The following is a 27,348-nucleotide window of genomic DNA, read 5'->3' as shown; positions in this document are numbered from 1 at the left end:
CTACGTGGAAGGTTCCAACACCTCTTGCTTCTGTTTGGAAATGAGCTGCGCTTCCTTTAGAGACAGGTATACCTCTTCCTGAGGATCATAGTAGTAGAACTTTCGGATATAAGAGATCAGAGGCCTACGAATAATACAAGAGGGGTACACACAAGTGTTATACAGAACTTAAAAAAGAAAGATCACCTTTATTCAACCCTCCCTTCTTTTCATTCCCTATATGGTTGAGACAACACCAAAGAGTCTCTGCCAACTTGAGAAAATTCCCACTTTCTCACTCATTATAGTTCTGTCTCCCTCCCTCTTACCATCTCCACTCTACGCTTCACAGAGTCTGCAGAGGGAAAGTGACACACGCACACAACTTCCTCCTTCTTGGCTGTATTGTGACATTTCTAAGTAAGTGCTAAGACACAGGAGAAGTGAAAAATGACGCCTGTGAATTGCCAGGCTCTGCCTGTACACTCCACTTGCAGGCCTCGCTGACACTGTGAGTAACCCTCCATCCCCGCTCCGGCTCTAAAGACCCCGTCATACTTAGGCAGTGGGAGATCCGGGATGTGATCGATCCGGACGAGCTGTCGGATTCGGAATCGGCAGAGGTGCTGGAGGGATTTGACGTTGCTGAAGCGGGACACTGGATAGAGCAGCTGGACTGGGGTTGGCGGCAGTCCTTCAAGAACAAACCGAGAGAAATATTCAGATGAGACAAGGCAGCTAACTGTATCTAATCTTCCTTATGAAGAGAGTCCAGGGAAGGGAAACGGTGCTTCTTTACAGTTCACATAGGTCTTCAGTGCAAAAGCGCCCTTCCACAAAACTTGGTTTCCATAGTACTGCTACCATATTTCATACTCAGGGGAGCCCACCCTCTGGCAGGGGGCTTCCCCAGCCTGACTTCTAACAACTGAGAGTCTTGCTCTTCAAACAGCTCAGTGAAAAATGCCGAGCTAGAGACTTTGCTTGGAGTCAAGTGGCCAATCTCAGGCCCAAGGACAACAGTCAAAGGCATCCTTGTTGGGAATGGGCGACACTTGTTTAGCATCTAGAGTATCTTGAAGGTGAGGACTCAAAAAGGCTGTTAAGAGGGGTCCCCACCAAATTCCAACTGAGAGACAGTAAGCAGAAGGCAGCAGCTAGGATCAAATTTTACAGGCCGGTCACACGGTCACTTACTTCAAGCTAGGACAGTCAGGTTTAGCTACCTTTTACTCCCTGCCAATCCTCCACCCCCACCAACCACCCTTCTTACTTCTGAAAATTTAGGTTGGGTACAGGAACAGAAAAAAAGATGATGATACTTTTTCTTTTTTAGATAAACAGCTTCCAAATAATATTCATATTGGTTATTTTTTTTAAAGGTTCACTTTAATTGTGTGTGCTCAGTTGTGTCCAACTCCTTGCAACCCCTTGGACTGTACCCCACCAGGCTCCTCTGTCCATGGAATTTTCCAGGCAACAATACTAGAGTGGGTTGACCATTTCCTTCTCCAACAGATCTTCCCAACCCAGGGATCAAACCAGCATCTCTTGTGTCTCCTGCTTGGCAAGTGGATTCTTTACCACTGCACCACCTGGGAAGCCCAGGATAATACTTTTAAAAGCAATTACAGTAGCTTGGGCAAGCTGGAAGTGGTACTGTTCTGTGTACAAGTGTCTGCTGACTAAAGCCAGTCAGGCCCAATGGAAGCCCCACACTCATGTTTCATCACAGTTATCAGCAGGCTCCATGCTGGGAAATTCCAACCCTCAGGGGTCAATGCCACAGCATGGAGACACCCACAATGGCAGGGACACTGAAACACTTCAAGAGAATAAAGAATACTCTTGTTTCAATAAACAAAGGACTATGGAAGGTAAACAAGCAAACTGCTCTCAGAAAGAATCTGAGTTGCAAAACCTTTGAAAGAATTCTTTTCTCAACCATTGTTGAATCAAATGAAACTCTGTAGACACAACTTGTTGGAAAATAAAATATCTATTTTTGGAGTTTAATTTCAAACAGTTTTAAAATGATGTTTGAAGCCATGAAAAGAAAAAAATTAAAGCTTACAGATTATCTCCCAAAACCTTTTCATGGTTGTTAATAACAGACTTTCTAAAAAAAATTGAAATACATTTCATGCTATATAAGTAAGCTTATCTTAAAATTATTTAGCTCAGTCTTCAAAGCTGTGCTCCCAAATAGATACCACTATTACCTGCCACTGCACAATGAAGAAACTGAGGCCTACTGAGCTTAGAGAATTTGCTCACAGCACAGAACCAACAGAGCTGGCCTTCCCAGAGCACTTGCTCTGTCTGAGGAAGAGTTTAGCCCAGGGAACCTCAAAGGAGGGCTCTCCAGGAGTTTCCCGGAGCACCTGCCCGTGCAGCTGTCCTAACGGGGGTGCTGTCAGACAGTCACAGCTTCCTGATTCAGGGCCAGTCTCTCTTGGTCCTTGACTTCTCACCCCTATCCCTTCAAATCGAGCACTTACATTTTTAAAGCACTGTAACCCTCATCCTCAGGGGCTGGTTTCCCTGGGGGTCGAAACCAGGACTTTCTGCATGTAAAGCTGACCTGCTAACCACTACACGATGGAAACACAAGCTCAGATCATGAGCTCCTTATTTCAAAATTCAGGCTTAAATCGAAGAATGTAGGGAAAATCACTAGGCCACTCAGGTATGATCTAAATCAAATCCCTTTTAATTATATGGTGGAGATGATGAATAGATTCAAGGAATTAGATCTGGCAGAGTGCCTGAAGCACTATAGAAGGAAGTTCGTAACTCGGTATAGAACGCAGTGGCCAAAACCATCCCAAAGAAAAAGAAATGCAACAAGGCAAAGTGGTTGTCTGAGGAGGCTTTACAAATAGCTGAGGAAAGGAGAAAAGCAAAAGACAAGGGAGCAAGGGAAAGATACACCCAGCTGAATGCAGAGTTCCAGAGAATAGCAAGGAGAGGTAAGAAGCCTTTCTTAAATGAACAAGCAAAGAAACAGGAAAACAACAGAATGAGAAAGACTAGAGATCTCTCCAAAAAAACTGGAGATATCAAGGGAACATTTCATGTAAGGATGAGGATGATAAAGGACAGGAACAGTAAGGACCTAACAGAAGCAGAAAAGATTAAAAAGAGGTGGCAAGAATACACAGAAGAACTATATAAAAAAGATCTTAATGACTCAGATAACCACAATAGTGTGGTCACTCCACCTACAGCCAGACATCCTGGAGTGTGAAGTCAAGTGGGCTTTAGGAAGTGTTATTATGAACAAAGATAGTGGAGGTGATGGAATTCCAGCTGAGCTATTTAAAATCCTAAAAGATGATGCTCTTCAAGTGCTGCCCTCAGTATGCCAGCAACTACAGAAAACTCAGCAGTGTCCACAGGACTGGAAAAGGTCAGTTTTCATTCCAATCTCAAAGAAGCGCAATGCCAAAGAATGTTCAAACTACCAAACAACAGTGTTCATTTCATATGCTAGCAAGGCTATGGCTCAAAATCCTTCAAGCTATGCCTCAGCAGTATGTGAACCGAGAATTTCCTGATGTACAAGCTGGGTTTACAAAAAGGCAGAGGAACCAGAGATCAAACTGTCATCATTTGTTAGATCATGGAGAAAGCAGGAGAATTCCAGAAAAACATGTAGTTCTGCTTCATTGACTATGCTAACGCATTGACTGTGTGTGTCACAACAAACTATGGAAAATTCTTACAGATGGGAATACCAGACCACTTTATCTGTCTCCTAAGAAACCTGTATGCAGGTCAAGAAGCAACAGGTAGGACCGGACGAGGAACAACTGACTGGTTCAAAATTGGGAAAGGAGTATGACAAGAGTGTATACTATCACCTGCTTATTTAACTTCTATGCAGAGTACATCATGTGAAATGCCGGGCTGGATGAATCACAAGCTGGAATCAAGATTCCAGGAGAAATATCAAAAACTTCAGATATGCAGATGATACCACTCTAATGGTAGAAAGTAAAGAAGAACTGAAGAGCCTTTTCTACTGCTACTGCTAAGTCGCTTCAGTCGTGTCCAACTCTGTGTGACCCCATAGACGGCAGCCCACCAGGCTCCCTTCGTCCCTGGGATTCTCCAGGAAAGAACACTGGAGTGGGTTGCCATTTCCTTCTCCAGTGCATGAAAGTGAAAAGTGAAAGTGAAGTTGCTCAGTCATGTCTGACTCTTTGCGACCCCATGGACTACAGCCTACCAGGCTCCTCTGTCCATGGGATTTTCCAGGCAAGAGTACTGGAGGGGGGTGCCATCGCCTTCTCCGAAAGAGCCTCTTGATGAGGGTCAAAAAAGGAGAGTGAAAAAGCTGGCTTAAAACTCAGCGTAAGAACAACTAGGTTCAGGGTATCCAGTCCCATCACTTCATGACAAATAAAAGGAGAAAAAGTGAAAGCAGCAACAGATTTTATTTTCCTGGGCTCCAAAATCACTGTGGATGGTGACTGCAGCCATGAAATTAAAAGACATTTGCTCTTTGGTAGAAAAGCTATAACAAACCTAGACAGTGTTTTCAAAAGCAGAGACATCACTTTAATAACAAAGGTCCATATATATTCAAAGCTATGGTTTTTCCAGTAGTCACGTATGAATGTGAGAGTTGGACCATAAAGAAGGCTGAGTGCTGAAGAATTGATGCTTTCAATTTGTGGTGCTGCAGAAGACTCTTGAGAGTCCCTTAGATACCAAGGAGATCAAACCAGTCAATCTTAAAGGAAATCAACCCTGAATATTCATTGGAAGGACTCATGCTGAAGCTGAAGCTCCAATACTCTGGCCACCTGATGCGAACAGATGACTCAGTGGAAAAGACCCTGATGCTGGGAAAGATTGAAGGCAGGAGAAGGGGACGACAAAGGATGAGTTGGTTATATCGTATCAGCAATTCAATGGACGTGAATTTGAGCAAATGATAGGAGATTAGTGGAGGACAGAGGAGCCTGGTGTGCTGTAGTTCATGGGGTCCCAAAGAGTTGGACACGACTTAGCAACCGAACAACAAAAGCCCTCCTCCACCCACACACACCACTGGTTGGCCCTCTCCTCATACACCATTAAAAAAAATTCACACATGCATTTCTCTCTTGCATATATTTAAACTCAAGTGGTTTTAAAATGATTCTGGGTTCAAATGCCTCTTTGAATTTTACCTTTTCACTCATATGCTTTAAATATAGTCTTTAGTAAATTAGACTATGATGAACAGAAAGCTTTTGGAAGGCTGGTTGTAATATTGCTAAACTCAACATGACGTTTCAGAGACAAAAGTAATTTATGTACCTAATTATTTATTCCCAAAGACAGTACTATAGGATTTGCACTTAAAGAGGTCAGGATAATAGTAGCATACAATTATTTGACTGTTTTCTTTTAATGACCATATATACTTGCCTATTTAATTGTGTTATTTTTAGACTTAGGTTCACAAACAGCAATTTGAAACCTGTTAATTCTCTGATATTCCCTAGTGCCAACTTGACTGTTTACTGTTTGCCCCCAAACACAGCAAACAACTGGAGCTCTGATATCCAAAGCATGTTCACAGAAGAGGTCAGAAATGGAGATAAGTCCAACATAAGACACCAATGCAACTGAAAGGGAAAGGCAAGATACAACAGTGGTCATTAAGAACTTTCCTCTCCTCATGCCAGGGTAGCGTGCACAAATCCAATTTTCAGCCACTTTGCTCTTTTCTCTTTCCCCTAAAAGCACCAGGGTTAGGCATGAGGGCTTCCCAGGTAGCTCAACTTGTAAAGAAACCAGCTGCCAATGCGAGAGACGTAAGAGACATGGGTTCGATCCCTGGGTTGGGAAGATCCTCTGGAGAAGGGCATGGCAACTCAGTCCAGTATTCTCGCCTGAAGAACCCCACTGAGAGAGGAGCCTCATGGGCTACAGTTCATGGGGCTGCAGAGTCAGACACAACTAACGCGAGTTAGCACGCATGCACACAGGCATGATGAATCTCTTTCAGAAAAAAAGTAAAAAGAATGTTTTTCAGGTCTTGAGCACCCAAACACCCAGGTCTGTCCCACAACAAACTATTCCCTGAAGACCAGAAATATCCAACCCCAAATGTCTGTTAACAGGACTGAATTGAGAAATCTGAGATACAAGGAAAACATATCACTGAACAATTAATTATAGTCTTAATGACGGTGCAAAAGAGGAAGCAATTGATTTCCTTAGAGTGTCCGACTCAAAGTGTGATTAAAAAAACAAAAAAATATTTTCTCTTTAGGCATTTCAGAGATGATGGAGATTCTTCCAACTAAGAAGGACACATTCAAGCTGAGTTCTAGCTCTCCCAGCATCAGAAGTTTTGTGCTAATCCAATCCCATTCTCTTTTGGAGACTGCTGCTTGGTGTTAGGTGTTTAGCTTACAACTGTGAATCGGACCAGACTGAGATAAATCAGCAACTTCAGATTTATCATGACCATGTTCCAACACTGTCATGAGAAGAGATAAGGGGCAAACCAAGCTCAGAGGCCATCCTTTTCACCAATGACCCCTCCCCCAATTGCTAGTTATTCTACTGATTAAATTCTTTCTGCTCCTCACTTGGTGCCATCTAGAACTTTCATTAGGCCTGGCTTTATAATCCCTATAATCCCTGGCCTCCTTTTACACTAGGCTGGATATGCTGCTAGTACATTCAGCTCTAGATTTGAGCCAGAAAAACCTGACTCTGCATCTTGACTGTAATTCACTGTGCATCGGTTTCTTAATCTGTATTTTTAAAAAGATAAAAAAGGAGGGAGAGACTGTAACATTCCCTCAAGGGATCTCATAAGGGTTAAATGAAACAATATGAGCCCCTTGTAGGCAGTTATCAGCATCCCAAAGTCTAAACAAAGGGCTCCTTTTACCATCCCCTGAGTTATAATCCCTGGTATAAGCTGACAGAGCTCAACCTAAATCTAATGACCACCATCTCCTCACGGGAATCCTCTCCCCTAATAAAGTCAGCCTCACAGAATGCCGAGAACGCTGATAAGCAAAGGGAGGCAGCAAACAGTGGTAAGGAGAACAATGACCTCGCCTTCTTTGTCCCAATCTTTCAAAGAGAAGTCACTTATGGTCTAGGGGCAAATATTAATTTGCTTTCCCTTCTCAACTTGACTACAATTTTAAGTGCAAATAGATATCCTACTTGTATCCTAGAAAGACACTCTCCACTCTCCACTGTGTTTATCCACAGATAAACACAATTCTGACTTCTTTATATCCTCCCCATAAATGCCAGGAAACTCAATCTGCAACTTGCTTACTGCTGTTTTTTTCCCATAGCAGAGGGTGGTAAGTAAAGCACAGGAGTTGGAGTCAGTTGGGCCTTGGTTTGAATCCTGGCTTCAGCACTGATTAGCTGAGTAACCTTTAGAGTAAGTGGCTTCACTTTTGAGACACCCTTAGTTTCTTCATTGACAAAATTTTAAAAAGAACTTTTTTTTTTTTCCAAGAGACCAATCTATTAGCTAACTTTGAGGCTGTTCCAAGAAATTAAGAGATATTTAAATAAAGATCCTGACAAAATACCTGGCACATGGTAAGTAGGCACATAACAAATAGCAGCAATCACTGCAGGTACTAACCTTCAGCAACGTTAAAAATCTTACTTAAAATTTTTTCTGCAGACAAGGCACATTTGTAGAATGAAATGAGCTATACCTGAGGAGTCCAAGATTCCATGAAGTCTCTCAATACTCTACAAGTGATACATGCTCCCAACTCCAGAATCCTCTGAGAGGATCCACCCACAAGCAGAAATGACTACCCACCCTGTCCCTGTCAATCACCACCAGGCTTTATATGGACTTTACCATGAGCTCTCGCCTTCTCTTCCTACCTGTCCCCTTTCTGAAGCTAAGAGCTCTCTGAGGGTAGCGTACGTGCTCAGTCGCATACGACTCTTGCGACCCCACGGGCTGTAGCCCGCCAGGCTCCTCTGTCCATGGGATTTTCCCAGCAACAATACTAGAATGGGTTGCCATTTCCTCTTCCAGGGGATCTTCCCAACCCAGGAATCAAACCTGTGTCTCCTACATTGGCAGGGGGATTCTTTACCATTGAGCCACTTGAGAATCCCTCTCTGAGGTACAGAAGTAGCTTATTTTTGATACTGAGTTTATTTGATACTGTTTGTTTATTAAATAAACACCCCCCAAAGCCACAAACTCTAAAAATGGCTAGGCAGAATCAGTTCCTATAAGAAAGGATTCTAACTTTTTCCATTTAACCAAGTCAACTGCATGAGACCCAACTGTGTCGACAGCACTGAGGCAAGTAGTTAATGAAGTGAGAATTAATACAGTTCACACCCTGTCATGCCTTATTTAAATCACCAAGATTATAAAACACATTCCTGTAACCTGGCTCAACTGATGTTCCTGATATCATCAGATGTTGCTGATGTTCTGCCGGAGGCTTCCCTATAACTTCTTTTTAGAGCAATTTCTTGACACCCAGTTTAAGAACCTTAATTTGATTCAGTGGGAAAGCATGATGTTCTCATTTTAAGTTCTGTTTCTATCTTACAAATTCCTCATTTTACTTTTTTCCAACATTATAAATGCAGATTCCTCCAAACCATCCCTTTGCCCCAGCCTTCAACAGAGATGATATAGATACCCCCTATTTAGTGGGCAGGATAGGTACTGCCAGTGCTCCCAAACTGAAACTAGTCTCTGAATTCAATACTGGCAGGGATACAGGACACAACAAAGTACTCTGACAGAAATTTTAGTACAAATGCACAGAATCCAGGGCAGACTGCTATTAAATTCAGCCTCCTTGACACTCCCATTTCTAGTGAAGACTCTTTTACTTTCCCAGTTTCCCATGAAAATGACCTGAGAGCCCTCTGTTTCGCTTGTAAACATGAGATGCCTGGATCAGGGACAAGGAAAGACCTCTGAAAGTTAAACGTGAATACATGACACCCAGACATCAGAAGCAGGATCAGTTTTCTCATTCATGTGATCAGAGAAGCAAAGATTCCTTCTCAATATGTGTGTTAGTCAGCTGTTAGTCCAACTCTTTGCGACCCTGTAGACTATAGCCCACCAGGCTCTTGGGGGACTAACGTATAAGGACAGGACATTACCCACTAGGCTCAAGGAAGAGTGGATGCTAAAAGAGCCAGGAAAAAAAGCTTTAAGTCTTTCTGGCTTGGGGGTTTTTTAGGTGAGTGGGTTCACTCATCTCACATGCTAGTGAAGTAATGCTCAAAATTCTCCAAGCCAGACTTCAGCAATATGTGAACTGTGAACTCCCTGACGTTCAAGCTGGTTTTAGAAAAGGCAAAGGAACCAGAGATCAAATTGCCAACATCAGCTGGATCATGGAAAAAGCAAGAGAGGTCCAGAAAAACATCTATTTCTGCTTTATTGACTATGCCAAAGCCTTTGACTCTGTGGATCACAATAAACTGTGGAAAATTCTGAAAGAGATGGCAATACCAGACCACCTGACCTGCCTCTTGAGAAATCTGTATGCAGGTCAGGAAGCGACAGTTAGAACTGGACATGGAACAACAGACTGGTTCCAAATAGGAAAAGGAGTACGTCAAGACTGTATATTGTCACCCTGCTTATTTAACTTCTATGCAGAGTACATCATGAGAAACGCTGGGCTGGAAGAAACACAAGCTGGAATTAAAATTGCCGGGAGAAATATCAATCACCTCAGATATGCAGATGATACCACTGTTATGGCAGAAAGTGAAGAGGAGCTAAAAAGCCTCTTGATGAAAGTGAAAGAGGAGAGCGAAAAAGTTGGCCTAAAGCTCAACATTCAGAAAACGAAGATCATGGCATCTGGTCCCATCATTTCATGGGAAATAGATGGGGAAACAGTGGAAACAATGTCAGACTTTATTTTTTGGGGCTCCAGAATCACTGCAGATGGTGACTGCAGCCATGAAATTAAAAGACGCTTACTCCTTGGAAGAAAAGTTATGACCAACCTAGATAGCATATTCAAAAGCAGAGACATTACTTTGCCGTCTAGTCAAGGCTATGGTTTTTCCTGTGGTCATGTATGGATGTGAGAGTTGGACTGTGGAGAAGGCTGAGCACTGAAGAATTGATGCTTTTGAACTGTGGTGTTGAAGAAGACTCTTGAGAGTCCCTTGGAGTGCAAGGAGATCCAACCAGTCCATTCTGAAGGAGATCAACCCTGGGATTTCTTGGGAAGGAATGATGCTAAAGCTGAAACTCCAGTACTTTGGCCACCTCATGAAAAGAGTTGACTCATTGGAAAAAACTCTGATGCTGAGAGGGATTGGGGGCAGGAGGAGAAGGGGACGACCGAGGATGAGATGGCTGGATGGCATCATGGATTCGATGGACGTGAGTCTGAGTGAACTCCGGGAGATGGTGATGGACAGGGAGGCCTGGCATGCTGTGATTCATGGGGTCACAAAGAGTCAGACACGACTGAGCGACTGAACTGAACTGAACTGGGTGCAGGAGTGGAGGTAGAGATCCTGCACAATCATACTCAAGTAAGTTAAATAATTAATATAAACCTTTGAATAACTGTGGGAGAAGAGGGAGGGGAGGGGTGGGGAGTGGATATTATGCTTGATCATACCCAAGTAAGTTAAATAATTAATGTAATGATAGCCTTACCTGGAACCCTGGATCTCAAGAAATAGAGAAACTTCCCATTCTTGGAGTGCATGATGGCCCTCTTAATGAACTCCACCACTGATTGGCAGCGATCCTCAAACTTGGGATGGCACCACAGGCTGAAGGTTCCTGCCACGGAAAGTTAAGGAGAGGTAAAAATGGAAACCTTGCTTCAGGGAGACGTGAGAAGCTGGCTCGAGCATTTTAATGATTTTCCCTCCTGGAAAGGTAGCTTGTGGTCAAGCTGAGTCAGAGGTCCCTGCTCCTGCTTGTTCTACAACTAATGGAAAGAAAGATGTTGCTTTTGATAATATATAAATTAGGTCTTACAATGTTTCTGTTAAACAATAATAAATTTGAGTCAGAAAAAAGATATAAAAAGATTTTGTTGAGTATGAACATTAATCTTTAAACCACAGACCATAAAGAAAAGGCAGCTATGCTAAAGTGAGTTTAAATGACATTCCCTCAAGAAGATTTAAATCTTCAAGTATGCACAGAATAGGAAAGATAGGAACAGCGGTTTTGTGGATCTCACTCATTCATGTATGTGTTAAGTACACAAATCAAATTCTAAGTCTTTTCCTTAGAATGTTACAAAGATCCCATCCCAAACTTTAGAATCCCAAAGGCAAAAAGCAATCTGAACTCCCATAACTTAAAAAAAAAACAAAAAACTTCAACAACTAAAGCACTAAACCCAAGAGTCACAAAAGGGAACTAATCACTCAGGAGAACTGCAGATTTGAGAACCTTGGCTACTCTTTCAGGATCACTTAAAAAGATGGAGACAAATGTTCCATTGCAAACTGGCAACTGAGAGGCCCAGGGCTTCTATTAAAACTTCCATTTATTCAAGGAAGAAAAGTTCCTTTGAACAAAAAGTAATTGGAGAACCATTTGAAAATACTCTCGGATAGGCATCTCGCCTATCTGGAACCTAGAGGTCAAGCATTTATTCATTTCCATGGCCTAGTCATTTATAATTTCAATAGGTTTATAAAAGCACTTCACTCTGAAATGCTATTTAATGCGTTTTGTTTTGTTTATTTGACTTTTGCTTTTAGGAGCAGCAAGAAAACAAGTAGCAGTCTACCCCACAGTCTCTAATTCTCTCAAGTCTTCGGACCGAAGTTCCTTTCTCTTCATGCATCTTGAAGGCAGAGGTGAGGGAAGAGGAAATCATGGACAAAGCTACGCTGACCTAAACAGCTACTTCCTGCCTAACAAGAGAAGGAAACCAAATTAATTCAGCAGAACGCAGCTGACAGCAGGAAAGATACAGTGGTGCCTGATTTGGTGAAGAGCATGAAAGAGCCCCTTACGTGAAATGCAGTATCTCATACAGTTCATTTAAGATTAATCACATGTGGGAAGAACAAGAGGAATCGGAGGGGCAAGTCCATAAAACTCCCCAGAGTTCTCCACATTTTTAAAATTTGTAGCATATTGCAGGTATTTTGACAAAGTATGTGTTAGCCAGCCCCGCCACCAATAACCATTACAAGTTTGGGGCCCAAATCAAATACCAAACATCCTGATGCAAAGTCCATCCAGACAGGAGTACTGAACAAGTCAGCTTCTCGACACGACTGTAATATTAAGCACAACCTGACCACAGAGGAAGGCAGACGGTACGTTGATTCCACAAATTCTCATAGTTTTGATGACTATTTCCTGCAAGACTACAAAGCTGACCAGAAAAAGACATAACTATCATTGATGTGACTGCCAGGCAAAGAAATTCAGAACAGAACAGTCACAGGAAAAACAAATTCTCCTCTTTATATACATGACTAATATCTCTAGATGGTAAGTTTAATCATGGACCAAAGCTTGGGAGAATTTGTCTCATGGTCCTAGGTTATTTCTTCCTGCTATGAAGAGTGTTACTGGCTTTATTCTATTCTTCAGTAGTCTTCTTCAGACTCTATTTAGGAGACAAGATGCTGGGAAAACTTTTAAATGGAACATGTATGCTCCTCACCATCTCCACCAATATTTCTCGTGATTGAAATCAGTGCCCATATATCAATATTCAGTTGAGTGCCTGAGATTTTCCTACCTACTCACATTTCCATTTCTGTGAATCATTCCAATGAGAAAGTCAGATACCAAAGGTAGAAAAAGTCAAAGGGGAAAGGCGGCTTCCTTCAAATGCCAGCACCTCTCACCTCTGTAGTGCTCCATTCTGGTGTGGTGAGTGATACCCTGTGATCGGAAACTGAGGCTCAGGATATAACGAGGATCGGAGCTGTCTCGTACCAGGAAAGAACCATCAGGCTTGCCTTTCAGCTTCATCTCTGCATCTTCCCAGTTCATCGGCCCCCAATACCAACCACACTATCAAAGAAGTGGCAAGGAGTTAGAACACAGAAGCGTCAAAGTTTTCAGCACAATTACTCTGACCACAAGAACCCCTCATTTCCAAAACACTGCAGTAGGTAGAAGCTGGTAGGAGTGCCTCAACCATTAGCAATGAATATCAGGTTCATCACACTTTCAGGCCTCCAAAGTAACAGAAAAACTTTACAGTTCCATTACCAAAGCCCTACAAAGAAAAGATGAAGGACCTAGGTCAGCTTAGACTATGTAAATATTTCTCCATAACCTTTCTCACCAGGTTCAGATGTTTTTTTCAGATTCAATTTTACAACATCTCATAGAACTAATGATAGCAACATATTGTTTTGTCACTGTAAATACAGAACCAAGGAAACTACTCTTCCTCTGAAAAAAATAAAAGGGGAGCCTGGCTTAGAATTAGGAGAATGTGAAAGGAGGCAAGCTGTCAGTCCTCAGGCACCACCTACCTTCTCCAGCTCTCGAAGGCTAGCTGCAAAGCTGCTCGAGTCAGGCCGGTAGAGGGGACACTGGAGGTGCTGCGGGGGCTGGCTGTGCAGAGATTCGGCTGCTCGAATGGGAGCGATCCGGGGAAATGCATCTGCAGGGCAAGAGCGCGGTGGTCACAGGTTGACTCTTATCGTTCCCAACCTCAAATAGACCCTCCCTCCCCCCAAAACAGAGATGCTAACTGAAGACGGGCAAGGCATTAGAAGCTAAGCTGGAAAGGGTGGAAGCCAAAGCAGTGGGGAAGAGCTGGATGGGCTGGGACAGAAAGCTGTGTGGGCTCGTGTAAGCTGTGAAGGGTGGGTGGGGGCGTTTAGCCCCAGGAAAGGGGGAGGCAGCAGCTCACTAACCTGACTAAGGCGACTACTTCAGGGCCTGCACCAGCCTAGAGCGATTCCAACTTCTCCCACCTCGAAGTGAAGTGCTGGTAAGGCAGCCTTGGAAATAGTGACTCGCTTAACTTGCCCAGGAAGAGCAACGATTTTGCCAAGCAAGTAGATTTTGTCAGGCAAGTAGAAAAGAATGCTGATTTCATTCATTTTATTCCTTGGGCACTGGGGGCTGGTCAAGCAGGTATGGGCTACTGAATGCTTGGTACTTATTTACAAGGCTGCAGTAAATGCTAAAAGCTTAGAAAGACCACAGAACTTTGAAAACCAGCAACATATTAAACCTCCTCACTCTACTGAAATTAAGGCAGTTTCCTAAGCGATACTGACTCAAGGATTGCAAACAAGTTTCAGTAACAAAGAGACAAAAAAAAAATCCAACAGTCTTTTATCTCTACCAAAAATCAGATTTGCCTCCATAAAGAAAACAGGCTAAAATAACTAGTGCTTGGCCTCATTTCCAAGGAGTTCTGGTCCAGCCAAGGGGATATGATTTAAGCTTTCTCCTAAGTTCTTTTATTTCCATAAATAGATCTTTCCCATCCGTCAAAAGTGTTTCACTTTGTACTCCCCACTCTTGCAAGTCTTGCCTCTAAGCTAAGCTAACCTGGGGCATGGGGTGGAGGAGGCGGAGGTAAGGGGAAAGACTGCAGGGAAGACCCCATCGGAGCCACAAGGACAGATGTAGGCAGCGTCCCACTGATATCATCTAGAAGAGAGAACAAAAGCAAGAGGTTCAGAAATATGGGCACAGAATGAGCACAGGGAAGGCAGAGGAGAGGGAAAAGGATCATCAGGCTGCCCTCTGGGGCAAAATGGCCTGAGCTTCACCCTGTCTTTTTTGCACAGAGGGCCACAATCATCTTAATCTGGTTTCCTTTGCTTGAAAGCAGGAAAGTAAGGATATCCCCAAAGCTGCCCACTGGCAGTAGATTCAGAACAAGATAAATACTCTTTATAAATAAATAAAGATTGAAATAATATATGGACAGGAGATGTTACAGCATGCAGGTAAGAGACCCATTTAACCACTTTGGAGATGAGAGGGGTGCTGAGAATGGGACAAGAAATATAATAACTGGGTCATCATTAGAAACCCAATAGTCTGTTTGGTTCCTGGCAAAGAACAACAGGTCGACAGAGCTCACCCTCCCACAGGGCAAGAAGGAAGAGGGGAGGAAACTATACCTAGGAGGCTGAGGCTTCGTCTTGGAGGAGGAGGGGGAGTTGGAGGGTGTGGAGAGGTCAGGCCCCGCTGAGAGATGTCCACGTCCACAAGTGACACTGTTTCACCTGAAGGATTCATGGAGCAACCATGTTACAGTAGCACCTTGCCCAAAGCCAAGGCCAGGAAACAAAAGGAGGCAGAGAGCAAGCAAGGGACGCCAGAGGTCCATGGCTCTCAGGAAGTGCAAAATCTAACGCTCCCATGGCTGGAATCCCCCCAGTCCAGATACCTAAGAAGTCAATTTTAAAATCCATTATTCCAAAAAAATAAAATAAAATCCATTATTCCTTTAAGAAGTCTTCTTTATTCAAATGGAACCCACACCATTTATTTTCACAGATTTGTGTATCAATTTTTGCCTCGGGGAGCAAGGCAAGCAACTTTTTACAAGCCCAAATGGACAAGGATAGCAAGCACCATTAAAATATAAGAACTGTTACGCTGAATCCAGATAAAGGTCCCAATGTTAGCCCCAACTTCTTCCTAAATGGGGCTTACCACATCGAGATTTTCCAGAATAGTCACTCCAAAGCGGCCCAACCATTTCAGATATCAACTAACTCCTAACAGTTGAGGCTACAAAGGCTGAAAAGTGCATTTACAATCCTGATAATTAATTACTTCCACAGTCAGGCAAAAGTCAGGTAAGCTTAGAGGAAGCTTCTCAGTAGGAACTGGGAGGAGGGGGGGAGGTACACATGGTTTCTCTTACTTTCCAGCATGGTATGCAGTTCTGTTCTCTACCATATTCACTCCTTGCCATCCAGCACAGCTACCCTCTCTCCTTATGAATCACCAGAGAATGAAGGCTATTTTATCAAGCTTCTATTGAAGGTCGCAAAGAGTCAGTTTGTTTTGGTAGATCTTATCCACAAGTCAGAATTTGGGATTTCTCTAATTTGGCCCTTAGGGTGTTATTTCCAACACCTTTTTCTTTTGTAGGAAGCTGAACTAGCCCCTAGCTAGAATCTTAATGTTTCCCAGTTAAGACAATGAGGTAACAAATATCTCTAAAAGACCAGAAACTGGGCATTCAGAATCTAATACAGTTTGTGGTGTTTTGTTTTGTTTTGTTTTCTCCCTCCAACAAACGTCTTGAACACTAAGATAAGCAGAAAAGCTCTTCCAAAAGTCATCAGTGGAACTTCTAGGAATTCATCACACAGCTTAATTACTGAGGGCCTAGCTGCCCAGGGCTTCCCTTGTGGCTCAGCTAGTAAAGAATCTGCCTGCAATGTGGGAGACTTGTGTTCCATCCCTGGGTAGGGAAGATCCCCTGGAGAAAGGAAAGGTTACCCACTCCAGTATTCTGGCCTAAAAAATTCCATGGACAGTCCAAGAGGTCTCAAAGAGTCAGACAGGAATGAGGGACTTTCACTTTCACTTTAGCTGCCCAGAGCAATGCAATGAGCCCAAGGTGCCGGAAGGGTCAGAGAGGTCTAGCTTGTAGGTAGTATAGCACTTAAAGGAAATAATTCAAGAGAGCTAAGGTTCTTTGAAATAAGAACATGGGACCTGAAACTACAAATGTGGGTTTCATCACTTTAAAAGGGAAACAACTACTAACTAGAAAGACATTCTGCTACAGGGTAAGATCCTTTAATTCCTTGCTTGGGCTAAGAACAGAGGACCTCCTTCTCCACCGGTGCCTATTACAGGCACCAAACTCACCTGTTCTGACAGTTCACAGCAGTCTACTCAGTAATGGGGGTTCCACTAGACTGTTGAACATTTTCCTGAAAATGTCCAGTCCCAGATCATAATTCTTGTAATCATCTTTTTCAAGGGACACAATATCCAAAAGAGTTTGAAACTAGGATTAAGTTTAAAGGATTCTCGGCCACACCCAGTGAGGAGCACTCAGTTTTTGAAACTTGAGGCTGTGTGCTTCAGATGTCCTTTTCTACAGCTCATTCAAGCAGAAACTCCACACCTGACTCACAGAACAAAAGGTTTCCCTCTCAGAAAAAGCTCCCCTTCAAAGGAGAAGGTGAAAGGATATTTGACCACTTTCTTACTTTAGCAACTGTGTTCCCCCGCTGCATGAGGAGAGACTTAAATTAGATCCAATAAGAACGCTTAACAGCTGCAAGAACTGTTAGCCCCCGAAAGGGGTAAGACAAGAGTTCATGTGATTCCTCTTTGCCCAAAGTCTTTAAAAATAGACCAGTTCATTGTGGATCATGTTTATTAGATAATCCATGAACTCCCTTTGGAAGCAGGCACAGGAACTGTATGTCTTCCAGAGTCCTTTATGTGCTATGAGCCTATAAATTTGTATTTCCTACTTTTAATTTACACGTGATGACCCTGAACTAAAGCCTGCATAACTGCCAGGGCCACCTAATTACCAGCAAGCAGTCTCTACCTCAAACTATAAAGCATCCAAAGTTAAGAACACATTCCACACCTTAAAAATAGTGTCACCCCAAACCCAGCAGGCACGGAATGAAGAAAATAACTGCAGACATGCCTGCAGCTCCCTCTGCGATGCATCTGCAAGTGTTTCCTGATACGTCTCAGAACAGTCCTGCTTTTAGATGTTAGAGGAAAAAGAAACAGATCACCTACCTGTGAACAGCGGGCTGAAGGAGACTGGAGAAAAGGCACTTTGAGTTCTTGTCAACCTGGGTTTCCTGAGGGGTGAGAAAGCACACAGAGAATGAGGTGGAGAATGCACACACATGCATTCAAATCACTGCAGCACTCAATCCCAGATGCACTGAAAAATAAAGCAAACCCGAGTCACTGTCAACCACACTTTAAAGACTAAAATTTAAAGAGGGAAAAATAATTAAGGCGATTCCTTAGATAGATTTGGCTACAGAATTCACCAGCCTACAAAGCAATAAGAAATCTCTTTGGAGCTTTCCACACTCATCACCTTAAAAGAGTAAAACATCTTGAGTGGTAATTAGTAAGTCCATTTCTAGAGGAAGAAATTCAGATGCAGAGTTGATTCTCACAGGAAAGCCAAGAGAAAGGCTGTTGACCTGAATAGGTGCCTCTTCAGAGCACCAGCTTTCCCTCTGGGCCTGCTCTTAGGAGCAGGAGGTCCCAAAGTGAACCAGGCAAGATTTTTGGATTTGAGAATAGAACTACAGGATATAATGCAATCTTCAACCAGTAAGGCCTCTGATTTTTGCAAAATGTCCCCAAGCCACGAGTCAAAGCCAAAGGCCAACAAGGGAGCCTCTTCAAGTTAAGATGCTCTGCCTGGCACCCAAAGAAGGTGGCCTCTTCTTTTTTGAGCTGCCAGTCATAGACTCCCCACCACCCCATGCCTGTTCTTGATGCTGCTCCCAAACCAGCTGGAAAACCCAGATCTCTGAAGACACACCAAAGGTAATTTCATATTGCACCAATTTCAATTGGTTTTGGGTGAGAAATGAAATGAAAGGAATCCAAAAGACTGATAAAAGTCTTTCTGGCTAGAAATGTGCTAATCACCTCAGGATGACTGAACTGACTATAAGGGAAAGAAGTGGAGGTGATGAAAATATGCTATATCTTGATTGTGGAAGAGGTTATGATTTTGACATCTGTCAAAATTAACAGAACTAAGCAACGAAAAAAAGGTGAATTTTAGGTGGTATATAAATTGTATCTCAACAAATCAGCCTTTAAAAAAAAAATCCACAGCCAAATTAAATGCCTGACTCCACACCTTAGAGCTGGCTCACTTTCCAAAATTACTCTCACCCAAAGGTTTAAATAAAACTTCAACTGCACCAAGAGATGGGAAAAAGCAAAGAAAATCCAAAATGAAATCCTACTTTGAATTATTTGACTTTGGAAGATCTTTATGCATTTATGTTTTAACACAGATGTCTGTGCTTCTCAGAACTCACTTCAAACAGAATTTCAAAACCATACTGTGAAGCCCTTACTCAGAAATAGCTGAGATGCTGGATTCCCTTTCCTGACCCATCTCACACTCCCTCTGTAGCCGCCTCCATGCTGAGACTTGAGAAGTCTAATGACGTGCCCACTGTGAACGCCCTGCCCACAGCACACACAGGAGAGGTGGCTGCACCAGAAAAAGACAGGAGCACACACATTCCCTCTATTTATAAAAGTTGCTTGTGGCAGTCTGCAGCTTAGTCCCAACACTCCAGAGGTCTGGGATGGAAAAAGAATTCCACTGGACATTAACTTTAAGACCGAAGAATGTCCAAGCTGATTTTTATTCGGTAACTTGCCGATACATTAAACTCAGCAAGCAGAAACCTGAAGCACTGGCCTCTCAGAGGGTTCACACCTCAGCCATTTGGCTGTTTGCCTCTTTTCAAAGGAAGCTGCAATGCTCTGCCATCTGCCCATCCTGAGGACGAAGCTCCTCAGTGCCAAGCGTTGAAGAACAGCAGCACCCAGTGCACACATCCTGCCGAGGCCTCCTCACTCCAGCTCATCTTCTCCCCACTCCCGACATTTTGAAGATGAAAATCATAGTTTCTAGGATCTAGAAAAAGAAATATATACGACTCTAAATCCAGGCAGAGCCATTTGAGGGTCTCAGAATGGTTTTTTTCTGACAAATAAGGAAGCTTAGAGAGGTAGAAGGTCTAAGAGGCTGACAGGCCAATAACAAATATGAGTGCTTCCTTCTCTCTTTGGGGAGATACTGTCTAACTAAAAATCCAAAGCAGTTTCTGTCTCAAGGATCCTGAGAGCACTCTAATGGCAGTCATTCATGAAAAGACCAATCTAGACAACTATAAAAAACAAAGCAAGGGAATGATTAACATAAAATTGAGGATGGTGGTTACACTGGGGAGGGGGGAGTTGTAATCAGGAAGCCACACTCAGGGGTCTTCAAAGATACTGATAACATTTTGTCAAGCTTAGTGATGGTTACCTAAATATACATTTCATTATTATTATAGTATATACATTTTATAAATTTCTTTTTGTATATCTGAAACATTTAAAATAACCATTCTAAGCTAGATATGCTGTTGTTTGGAAAGCAACAAGAATGATATGGCTTCATATAAAATTTTTAACTAACCCTTCTATACGACATTCCCATATTATTCTTCTCCCCAAATCACCTTGACAAGCATTAGGGTACAAAGTTAAGCCACTGTAACTCTGCCAGCGGACCACTTGCATCTTAGCAGCAGAAAGACCTGAAGGGTGATGTCGGGTAGGACATGGTGGGCTATACCTAAGGTGGCAAGCAGAAGACCTTAGGTCTTCTCTGCGGCTAGCAGTCCTTTGTGTCAGCTATGCACTGCTTGTGCTGTGAGTAACAAAGACATAGGATGTCTCTGTCCACTTCTGTTCTGCAAATTACTAATTAAATGGCAACAGATCTGTGGGATAAAAGGAGTTAAAAACATTAGACTAGACAGGCTGACAACACATTGCTATAACTACTGGCCACTTTTCAAATTCCTTGAAACCTAAAATACAAACAATGACATAGTAATGCTCTTTCTCTCTTGTCCATAAATCCCTTCTACAGTGTCCTAAGACTTACACATGTCCTTTGCTAACTTTTAAAGTAGGATCCAAATATCAGGTTTTGCAGCCGCAATTTACCTCTGCCCCCGTTAAAGCATACAATGCCAAGACAGCCAGCCTGTGCCATTTCCAACACATCACAAGCCAGTGTCTGTTCATGTGCTACAGGCACAAAAACCATGTGCTCATTTTTAGTTCCAATACACAGACATCTGTGCAACAAGGTCAGATCCAAAACTCCACCATAAACCAACTAAAGAACCTATGGCGGGAACTTCCAGGGAAAAGCCCAGAGGGGCAGCCAAAGGTCTAAAACCTTAGAAATGATGTCAGTGGGCAAAATGTAAAGGAGTAAAAGACGCAAGACTCAAATGGACAGAGATTTCTAAAGCCAGGTTGCTCATTCCAAAACAGAGCTGCCAACCACAACCACTTCATGGAAAAATAGTTGAAAAGATAACAGAATATGGACCCAAAACCTAAACATAAAGGCAGACCCTCTTCACCACACCATAAAATCATTTTTCTCTCAGGATGTCATGCTCTTTCTCAAAAAGACTCCCTTAGACCCAAAGACTCAAGAAAACAAGAGAAAAGGGTTTCTCATGTCTGCCAGGTCTATTCATGACAGCAGGGCCCCAAACTGATGCCAAGGCAGCCTCTCTTTCCAAAACTGTATCTTTTTCCCCAAACAAATAGATAGGAAACCACTACAAAACTGTTCTCCATTTTTCCACCTCACAACTATGAAGACTGCCAGCAATAGCCTCAACCGTTAAGATAAAAAAAAAAAAAAAAAAAAAACCTTGAGAAATGAACAAGGTACCCATTTCCAACCAAATGTGTATTATGGAATGCTTCAAAAAAAGTCGGGTTGAATGCTATTTCTCACCAAATACAAAGGAAGACAATCAGCTAAACATATGTGAACCAGACAAGGGAACTTCACTGGTTTTCCTGAAATAGCAATCCTATATAACACCGAAGCCCACAGGCATCAAGCCCAGCTCTCTGAATTTCAACATATGTGTGTTACACAGCCTAGCCCAGTTCTCCAGAACAGAAACCTGATTAGCTGGTGAGCCCATGTATTCCTTCACTTCAAGAGTTCTCTAAGCTAACTCACACTAGACCTCAGGACCTAAGACTCAGTGTATCCAGGAAGGCCAACTTAGCAGACTCCAAAGTATCTGAAAGGAACTAAAGTCTTGCTTAATGTTAAAATATGAGGGACTTCCCTGGTGGTCCAGTGGCTAAGACTGCAGGTGGCCTGGGTTCAACCCCTGGTCAAGGAACTAGATTCTTGTGTCCCGCAACTAAAGACAGCAGCCAAATAAATAAGTAATTTTTTTTTTAAATATGGAAACTGTTAAGCCTTGTAAAGTGACCATCGGGGGACTTCCCTTGTGGTTCAGCAAGACTCTGTGCTTCCACCGCAGGGGTGCAGGTTAGTTTCTCTGGTCAAGGAACTAAGATCCTACATGCCATGCAGCACTGCCAAAAAAATAAACAAAATTTAAAATAACGGCGTGAGGGCTTCCCTGGTGGTCCAGTGGTTGGGAGGCAGCCTGCCAGTGCAGGGAACACAGGTCCAATCCCTGCTCTGAGAAGATCCCATATACCCTGAGGCGACTGCTGACTCAGTGCTCCGGAGTCCACAAGCCACAACTACTGAAGCCTAGAGGCTGTGCTCCGGAACAAGAGAGGCCACAGCAACGAGAAGCCTGTGCACTGCAACGAAGAGTGGCCCCCGCTCACTGAAACTAGAGAAGCCTGGTGCATAGCAATGGAGACCCAACACAGCCAAAAAAAAAAAAAAAAAAAGACCGTTGGAGATACTTTCTTGTGACAGCTGTGGGAAAGGCAAATACTGAGAAGAGCAAAGAGAATCATGCCTAGAGGTTACTGCAAAAGCCCCAAATTATACAGCAAAGACTGCAGAGACTCATAATTAACTCCAACCAACAATAAGAAGGCAGACATACACCTTCTGGCAAAGGTCTGACATTTCTCATGGCTTCCAGGTCCTACCAATCGAAACAAGAGAACAAGCTAAAAATCCAAACTTATCCTTCCTCCCAACAGGGCAGACTTACTGAGGTGTAGATCCATAGAAATCACAACTACCCTGGCCAGACTTATCAAGTTTCTCACAGCTGCAAGACTGCCAGCAAGACTGGCACATAGTAAGCTATGGAAAAGCTAACAAGAAAATCTAACAGTACCAAATCCTAAGCATTTTAAAAAACTTCACCAGTTCTATTTTACTACCTCTCCTCCAAAGGCAAAAAATATATTCCATCTCAATTTCTCTTGTCTTCACTCTATTCCTATAAGGTCAGGAACAAGACAGGAATCACTTCCATTTTACAGATTAAAAAAGGAGGGAAGCGTGAAGAAAACAAAATTGGCCTGCATCTCACAGGTGATGTTGGAGTCCTACATGGAATCCAGATGTTCACATTCTCTGTACAACATGCTGCCTCCTAAGAGCAGTCAACCAAACGTTCATACATGAATACCTAGCTCTTCTCCAATTCATCAGAAAAAGTTCTTGGACCAAAAAATGTAATTCTCCAGTGCCCGGAACTCAGCTTCTTTGCAGAGCTACAGACCAATTCGCTCTGCAGGAGAAATCGGTATTGTGCTTAGCGTGACAGTTGGTGACAGAGCCGCCAATGACCATTAAATCCTGTTTGCAAAGGCAAAAACCGTATAATGTTATACGCCTTTTCCTCTTCCTAATCTATTAGACGTTGCAGCTAATTTCACGCCACACCTCATATTTGGTGTCTCTGGAATCTTAGACCAAGTCCTGGTCAATACGGAACAAAGGCAGGACAAACCACAAGAAAATTAGCAATCTATCCTAGGTCATTACCCACAGCTTCAATCCTGCCCTGCCCCCAGCAAATGAAAATTTCATCTACACCGCTAAGTGGAGCATCGAATGCAGAGTCTACCAGAAAAAAGCTGCTTCAGCAGCCACACGCTTTTTCAGACCTGAGCTCCCAGCATGAGTTTATTGGGAGGCAAATGGTGAAACATACGTTTACCTGAAGGGACAACACACATCAAATTACTGGTTTCTTCAGGGAGTTTAGGTTTTATCTGATCCCAAGATGAGACACTGGCAAGGTGTTCAGAAAAGACAACAAAATCAAACTGACCAGGAATTTCCTGGAGGTCCAGTGATTAGGACTCCACACTCCACTGCAGGGAACACAGGTTCCATCCCTGAGTCAAGGAACTAAGATTCCCCAGGCCATGCAGTCAACAAGAATAACAAAAAAGTGACCCCATACTTTCCTCTTGGAGTAAAGATTCTTTGAAAGGAGAAGTCCATGGATGAGTGATTTTCAGTCCAGATCATATGCGGGAGTTTTTTTTTTTTAATTCAAATCTTGGGGCCATCTGATCTTTTCCCAAAGCTCCCCACGTGATTCTGGTGCATAGTAAAATTCTCAATTTGTCTACCTGTTTTTCAGCCTTGGGTTGTGGCCACTGATGCATCTCATGAATCCATCACATGAGCTGCACCAAAACCAATTCCAAACGTTCTAAGAACCCATTCAGCAGTGCAAACCACAATGGCAGTTACCAAAAGAGAAAATCTAACACTGGATGTCAGAGAGCTGTCTGCACTTCAGAAATGCAGAAACAAAATCTACGTCTAAGTTTGGAATTTTCATCAACTGGGGTGGAATTCATGTACAGGTGGCCCAGTGGTATAGAATCTGCCTGCCAATGCAGGAGATGCAAGAAATGCAGTTTCGACCCCTGGGTGGGGAAAGATTCCCTGGAGGAGGAAATGGCAACCCATGCCAGTATTCTTGCCTGGAGAATTCCATGAACAGAGGAGCCTGGTGGGGGGCAAAGAGTCAGACAGGACTGAGTATGCATGCACACCATACTTAGAATTCTCATACAGGTTTGAGAACAAGGCTATTTTCTATTCTCACAGTGGTTAGCACACAGGCTTGAGATATCAAGTATGTCTAAGAAACCAATCAAGAAAACATTAAAATTTTGACTAGAGATGCCCAGTTGACTGCTGGCCTACAACTACACAAGTCTGTCACATCATTTGCATGCATGAGTGTGAAGGGGGTGTGTTGCTGGTACACAGAAAGAATAAGCAAGGTGGTCAAACTCAAACTTTCTGCCCCAAAGGCCACACCTTTCCAGCAAGCTTCCTGCCAGGGGTAAAGGTAGACACATACCTTGAAAAAACTTTAAAAGCTGGGCTGGGGCGGGGTGGTTTCAAATCATCGCCCAACTAGAGAAATGCTAACCAGCTGAGAAGTAGGGGTGGGGGTGGGAGGGAGTGAAGGCTGCTCCCACAAACAGCTCTGACCTAATGGGCGATATTACCACCTCTAGCCCCAAGTCTCTGCCTCCTGATGAAGGCCACATCTTAAGAACTGTCAGGATCTTTTTTTAGCAGTAGAATAAAAGGGAAATGAAATGAGAAAAGTAAGTTTGTCAGCCAACCCCAATGCCCCCGAGCCGGTCTCACCTCCCCGCGTCCAGCTCCCGGCCCGCAGAGCCGCCCATGTCTGTCAGGCTCGCAGCTGAAGCAGCCAGCTCTCCAGAAGGCCTCTTGCCGGCCCCATCCCCACCGCCAGAGCCACCGTTGCAGCTCTTGGTGCGAAAGAGGCGACTGAGGCGGATTTTGAGGGAGCCCTTCCGAGAAAGGCCGGCGAGTGGCCGGAGGGGCCCAGGAGGAGGCGGCGGCGGGGGAGGCTGCTGCGGCTGCTCCCCTCGACTCAAGCGCCCGGGAGGGACCAAGTCCTGCATCGGGAAGGGCACCGGGGGTAACTCAGGGCCAGGGGGCTGCAGTAGAAGCCGGCCGCCCCCTCCTCCTCCGCGGCCCGGGCTGCTGAGCTCCTCTTCCGAGCAGCTGTTAGTCTCCAGGCTTTCTGCCTCCGACTCCAAGCCCTCTAGGACCAGCAGCGCGTCGCTCGTTTCCGTGGGGTCCTCCCCGGCCTGCGGGGCGGCAGCAGGCGGCTGGGGCTGCGGAGGGGGCGGCTGAGGGGGACACGGGCACGGGCAGCAACCCCCGCCAACCGTCTTGACCCCCGGCCCCGCCGGCTGCCCGAGCCCCAGAGCGGCCAACTGCGCCTCTAGTCCAGCCGCCGGGCCCCAGGTCCGCTCCAGCGCCAACCCCGGCGGCAGGGCCTTGGGGTCCAGGGCACAGCGGTGCCGGGGACACAGCAGTTCCGAGGGTCCCGGCTCCTGGGCCGCCTCCGCGTCCTCCTCCTCCGGCGGCCGACCCACGTTGCGGAACACCATCAGCTGAGGTGGCCTGGAGCCCCGCGGGCCGGGCCGCGCGAGGAAGGGTGGCGGCGCAGGGCCATGGCCCGGGGGCGGCGGCGGCGGGCCTGGCTCGGGGGCCGCCTCTCCATAGCCGAGCAGGCGGCTCAGGACGCGGTACGAAGCGGCCGCCGCCGCCGCCTCGCCATCCCGGAGCTCGGCCCCCTGCATCGGAGAGAGGGAGGGCGGGCGGCTGGGAGCCGGGCTGGGGTGGGGACTACGGGCCCCGCCGGAGCCCCGCCCGCCGCGGCCCCCGGAGCGACAGCGCTAACGGCCTCCGCGGCCTCTGCCTCATAGAGGGGGCCGGGGGCGCGCGGAGCCCAGCGCGAGCCCAGGCCGCGCGTCGCCGCCAGCGAGCACCACCCCCCAGATGGCGTCACTTCCGGGAGATGGTGGTCACGCCCCGTCCCCCAGGGCTTGCTCGCCCTGGCCTCTTCAGAGAGTGACGTTGCGCGAAGCCTGGGCAGCTATTGGTCGTGAGCTGCTTCTCGCCTGGGCTTTAGTCCTCAACCCCGACCCTGGTTTTTCACTTCCCAGGCGCTCTGGGCGAAACCACCCCTTCGGGTGAGGGTAAGATGGGATGGCCCTGGAAAGCCTGGTATCGTCCTGGGAGAGAGCCGCTGGCCTTGGGAGGACAATACCTCTGGCTCTGGTCCTACCTATGCAGCTTGGGATGTGTGACCGTGGCCGGGTCATTTGTTCATTGACTGTATCCGCCTTGGCATCCAGTGAATATTTATAGAATGACACATGAGAAATATGTTCTAGAGCCAGGCTGTGCTGATAAATGTTGAACAGCCGACTGAAAAGGGGAATGTATGCATATAATATATACGTACATAAATTGTACTGATGCTTCCTGGTGGCTCAGAGGTTAAAGCGTCTACCTGCATCTGCCCGCAATGCGGGAGACCTGGGTTCGATTCCTGGGTCTGGAAGATCCCCTGGAGAAGGAAATGGCAACCCACTCCAGTATTCTTGCCTGGAGAATCCAATGGACAGAGGAGCCTGGTGGGCTGCAGTCCACGGGGTCGCAAAGAGTCGGACACGACTGAGCGACTTCACTCACTCACTCACTCAAAGGATATGTAGCACAGAATTTACAAATAATAATGTATATTTGCAAATTCTTTATAACCAATTTATTCTCACAAAGTACTTTCATTGATTTTTGCCAAACTCCTATATGGATGGGTAGCCATACTGGTTCCGGTTGAGGGGGGGAATTAATTGCCACATGGTTATTGGTTGATGTCCTCTGTGTCAGTGTAAGAAAAAAATGAATAAAAAGATACGTCTTAAGTGTCAATTATGGGAGCAACTTCCTCGCTGATCACCTCGCTGATCAGAAAACAGTTTTCAAATAACTGAAAGAATGTTTCCTCAAGCTTTGTCTATCCAGAACGTAGTGGCTACAGACATAATACATTCATTTAAAATCTGAATTATTC

General features: G+C 44.6%; 1 protein-coding gene across 1 annotated transcript; it reads right to left on the bottom strand.

Moving 5' to 3' along the window:
- On the bottom strand, window positions 1-26,068 carry SOCS7 (suppressor of cytokine signaling 7). The gene is made up of 9 exons (XM_068978754.1): window positions 25,101-26,068; window positions 17,684-17,748; window positions 15,073-15,177; window positions 14,492-14,593; window positions 13,459-13,589; window positions 12,820-12,988; window positions 10,646-10,774; window positions 538-673; window positions 1-124 (listed from the first exon to the last, which is right to left on the bottom strand). Exons 1-9 carry the CDS (start codon window positions 26,066-26,068, stop codon window positions 1-3), a joined length of 1,929 nt encoding a protein of 642 aa, XP_068834855.1.
- Between the last annotated feature and the right edge of the window lie 1,280 nt (window positions 26,069-27,348).

The sequence above is a fragment of the Capricornis sumatraensis genome, chromosome 8 (assembly GCF_032405125.1).
Source record: "Capricornis sumatraensis isolate serow.1 chromosome 8, serow.2, whole genome shotgun sequence".
NCBI classification, from domain to species: domain Eukaryota; kingdom Metazoa; phylum Chordata; class Mammalia; order Artiodactyla; family Bovidae; genus Capricornis; species Capricornis sumatraensis.
This window is presented reverse-complemented; position numbering and strand designations above follow the sequence as displayed.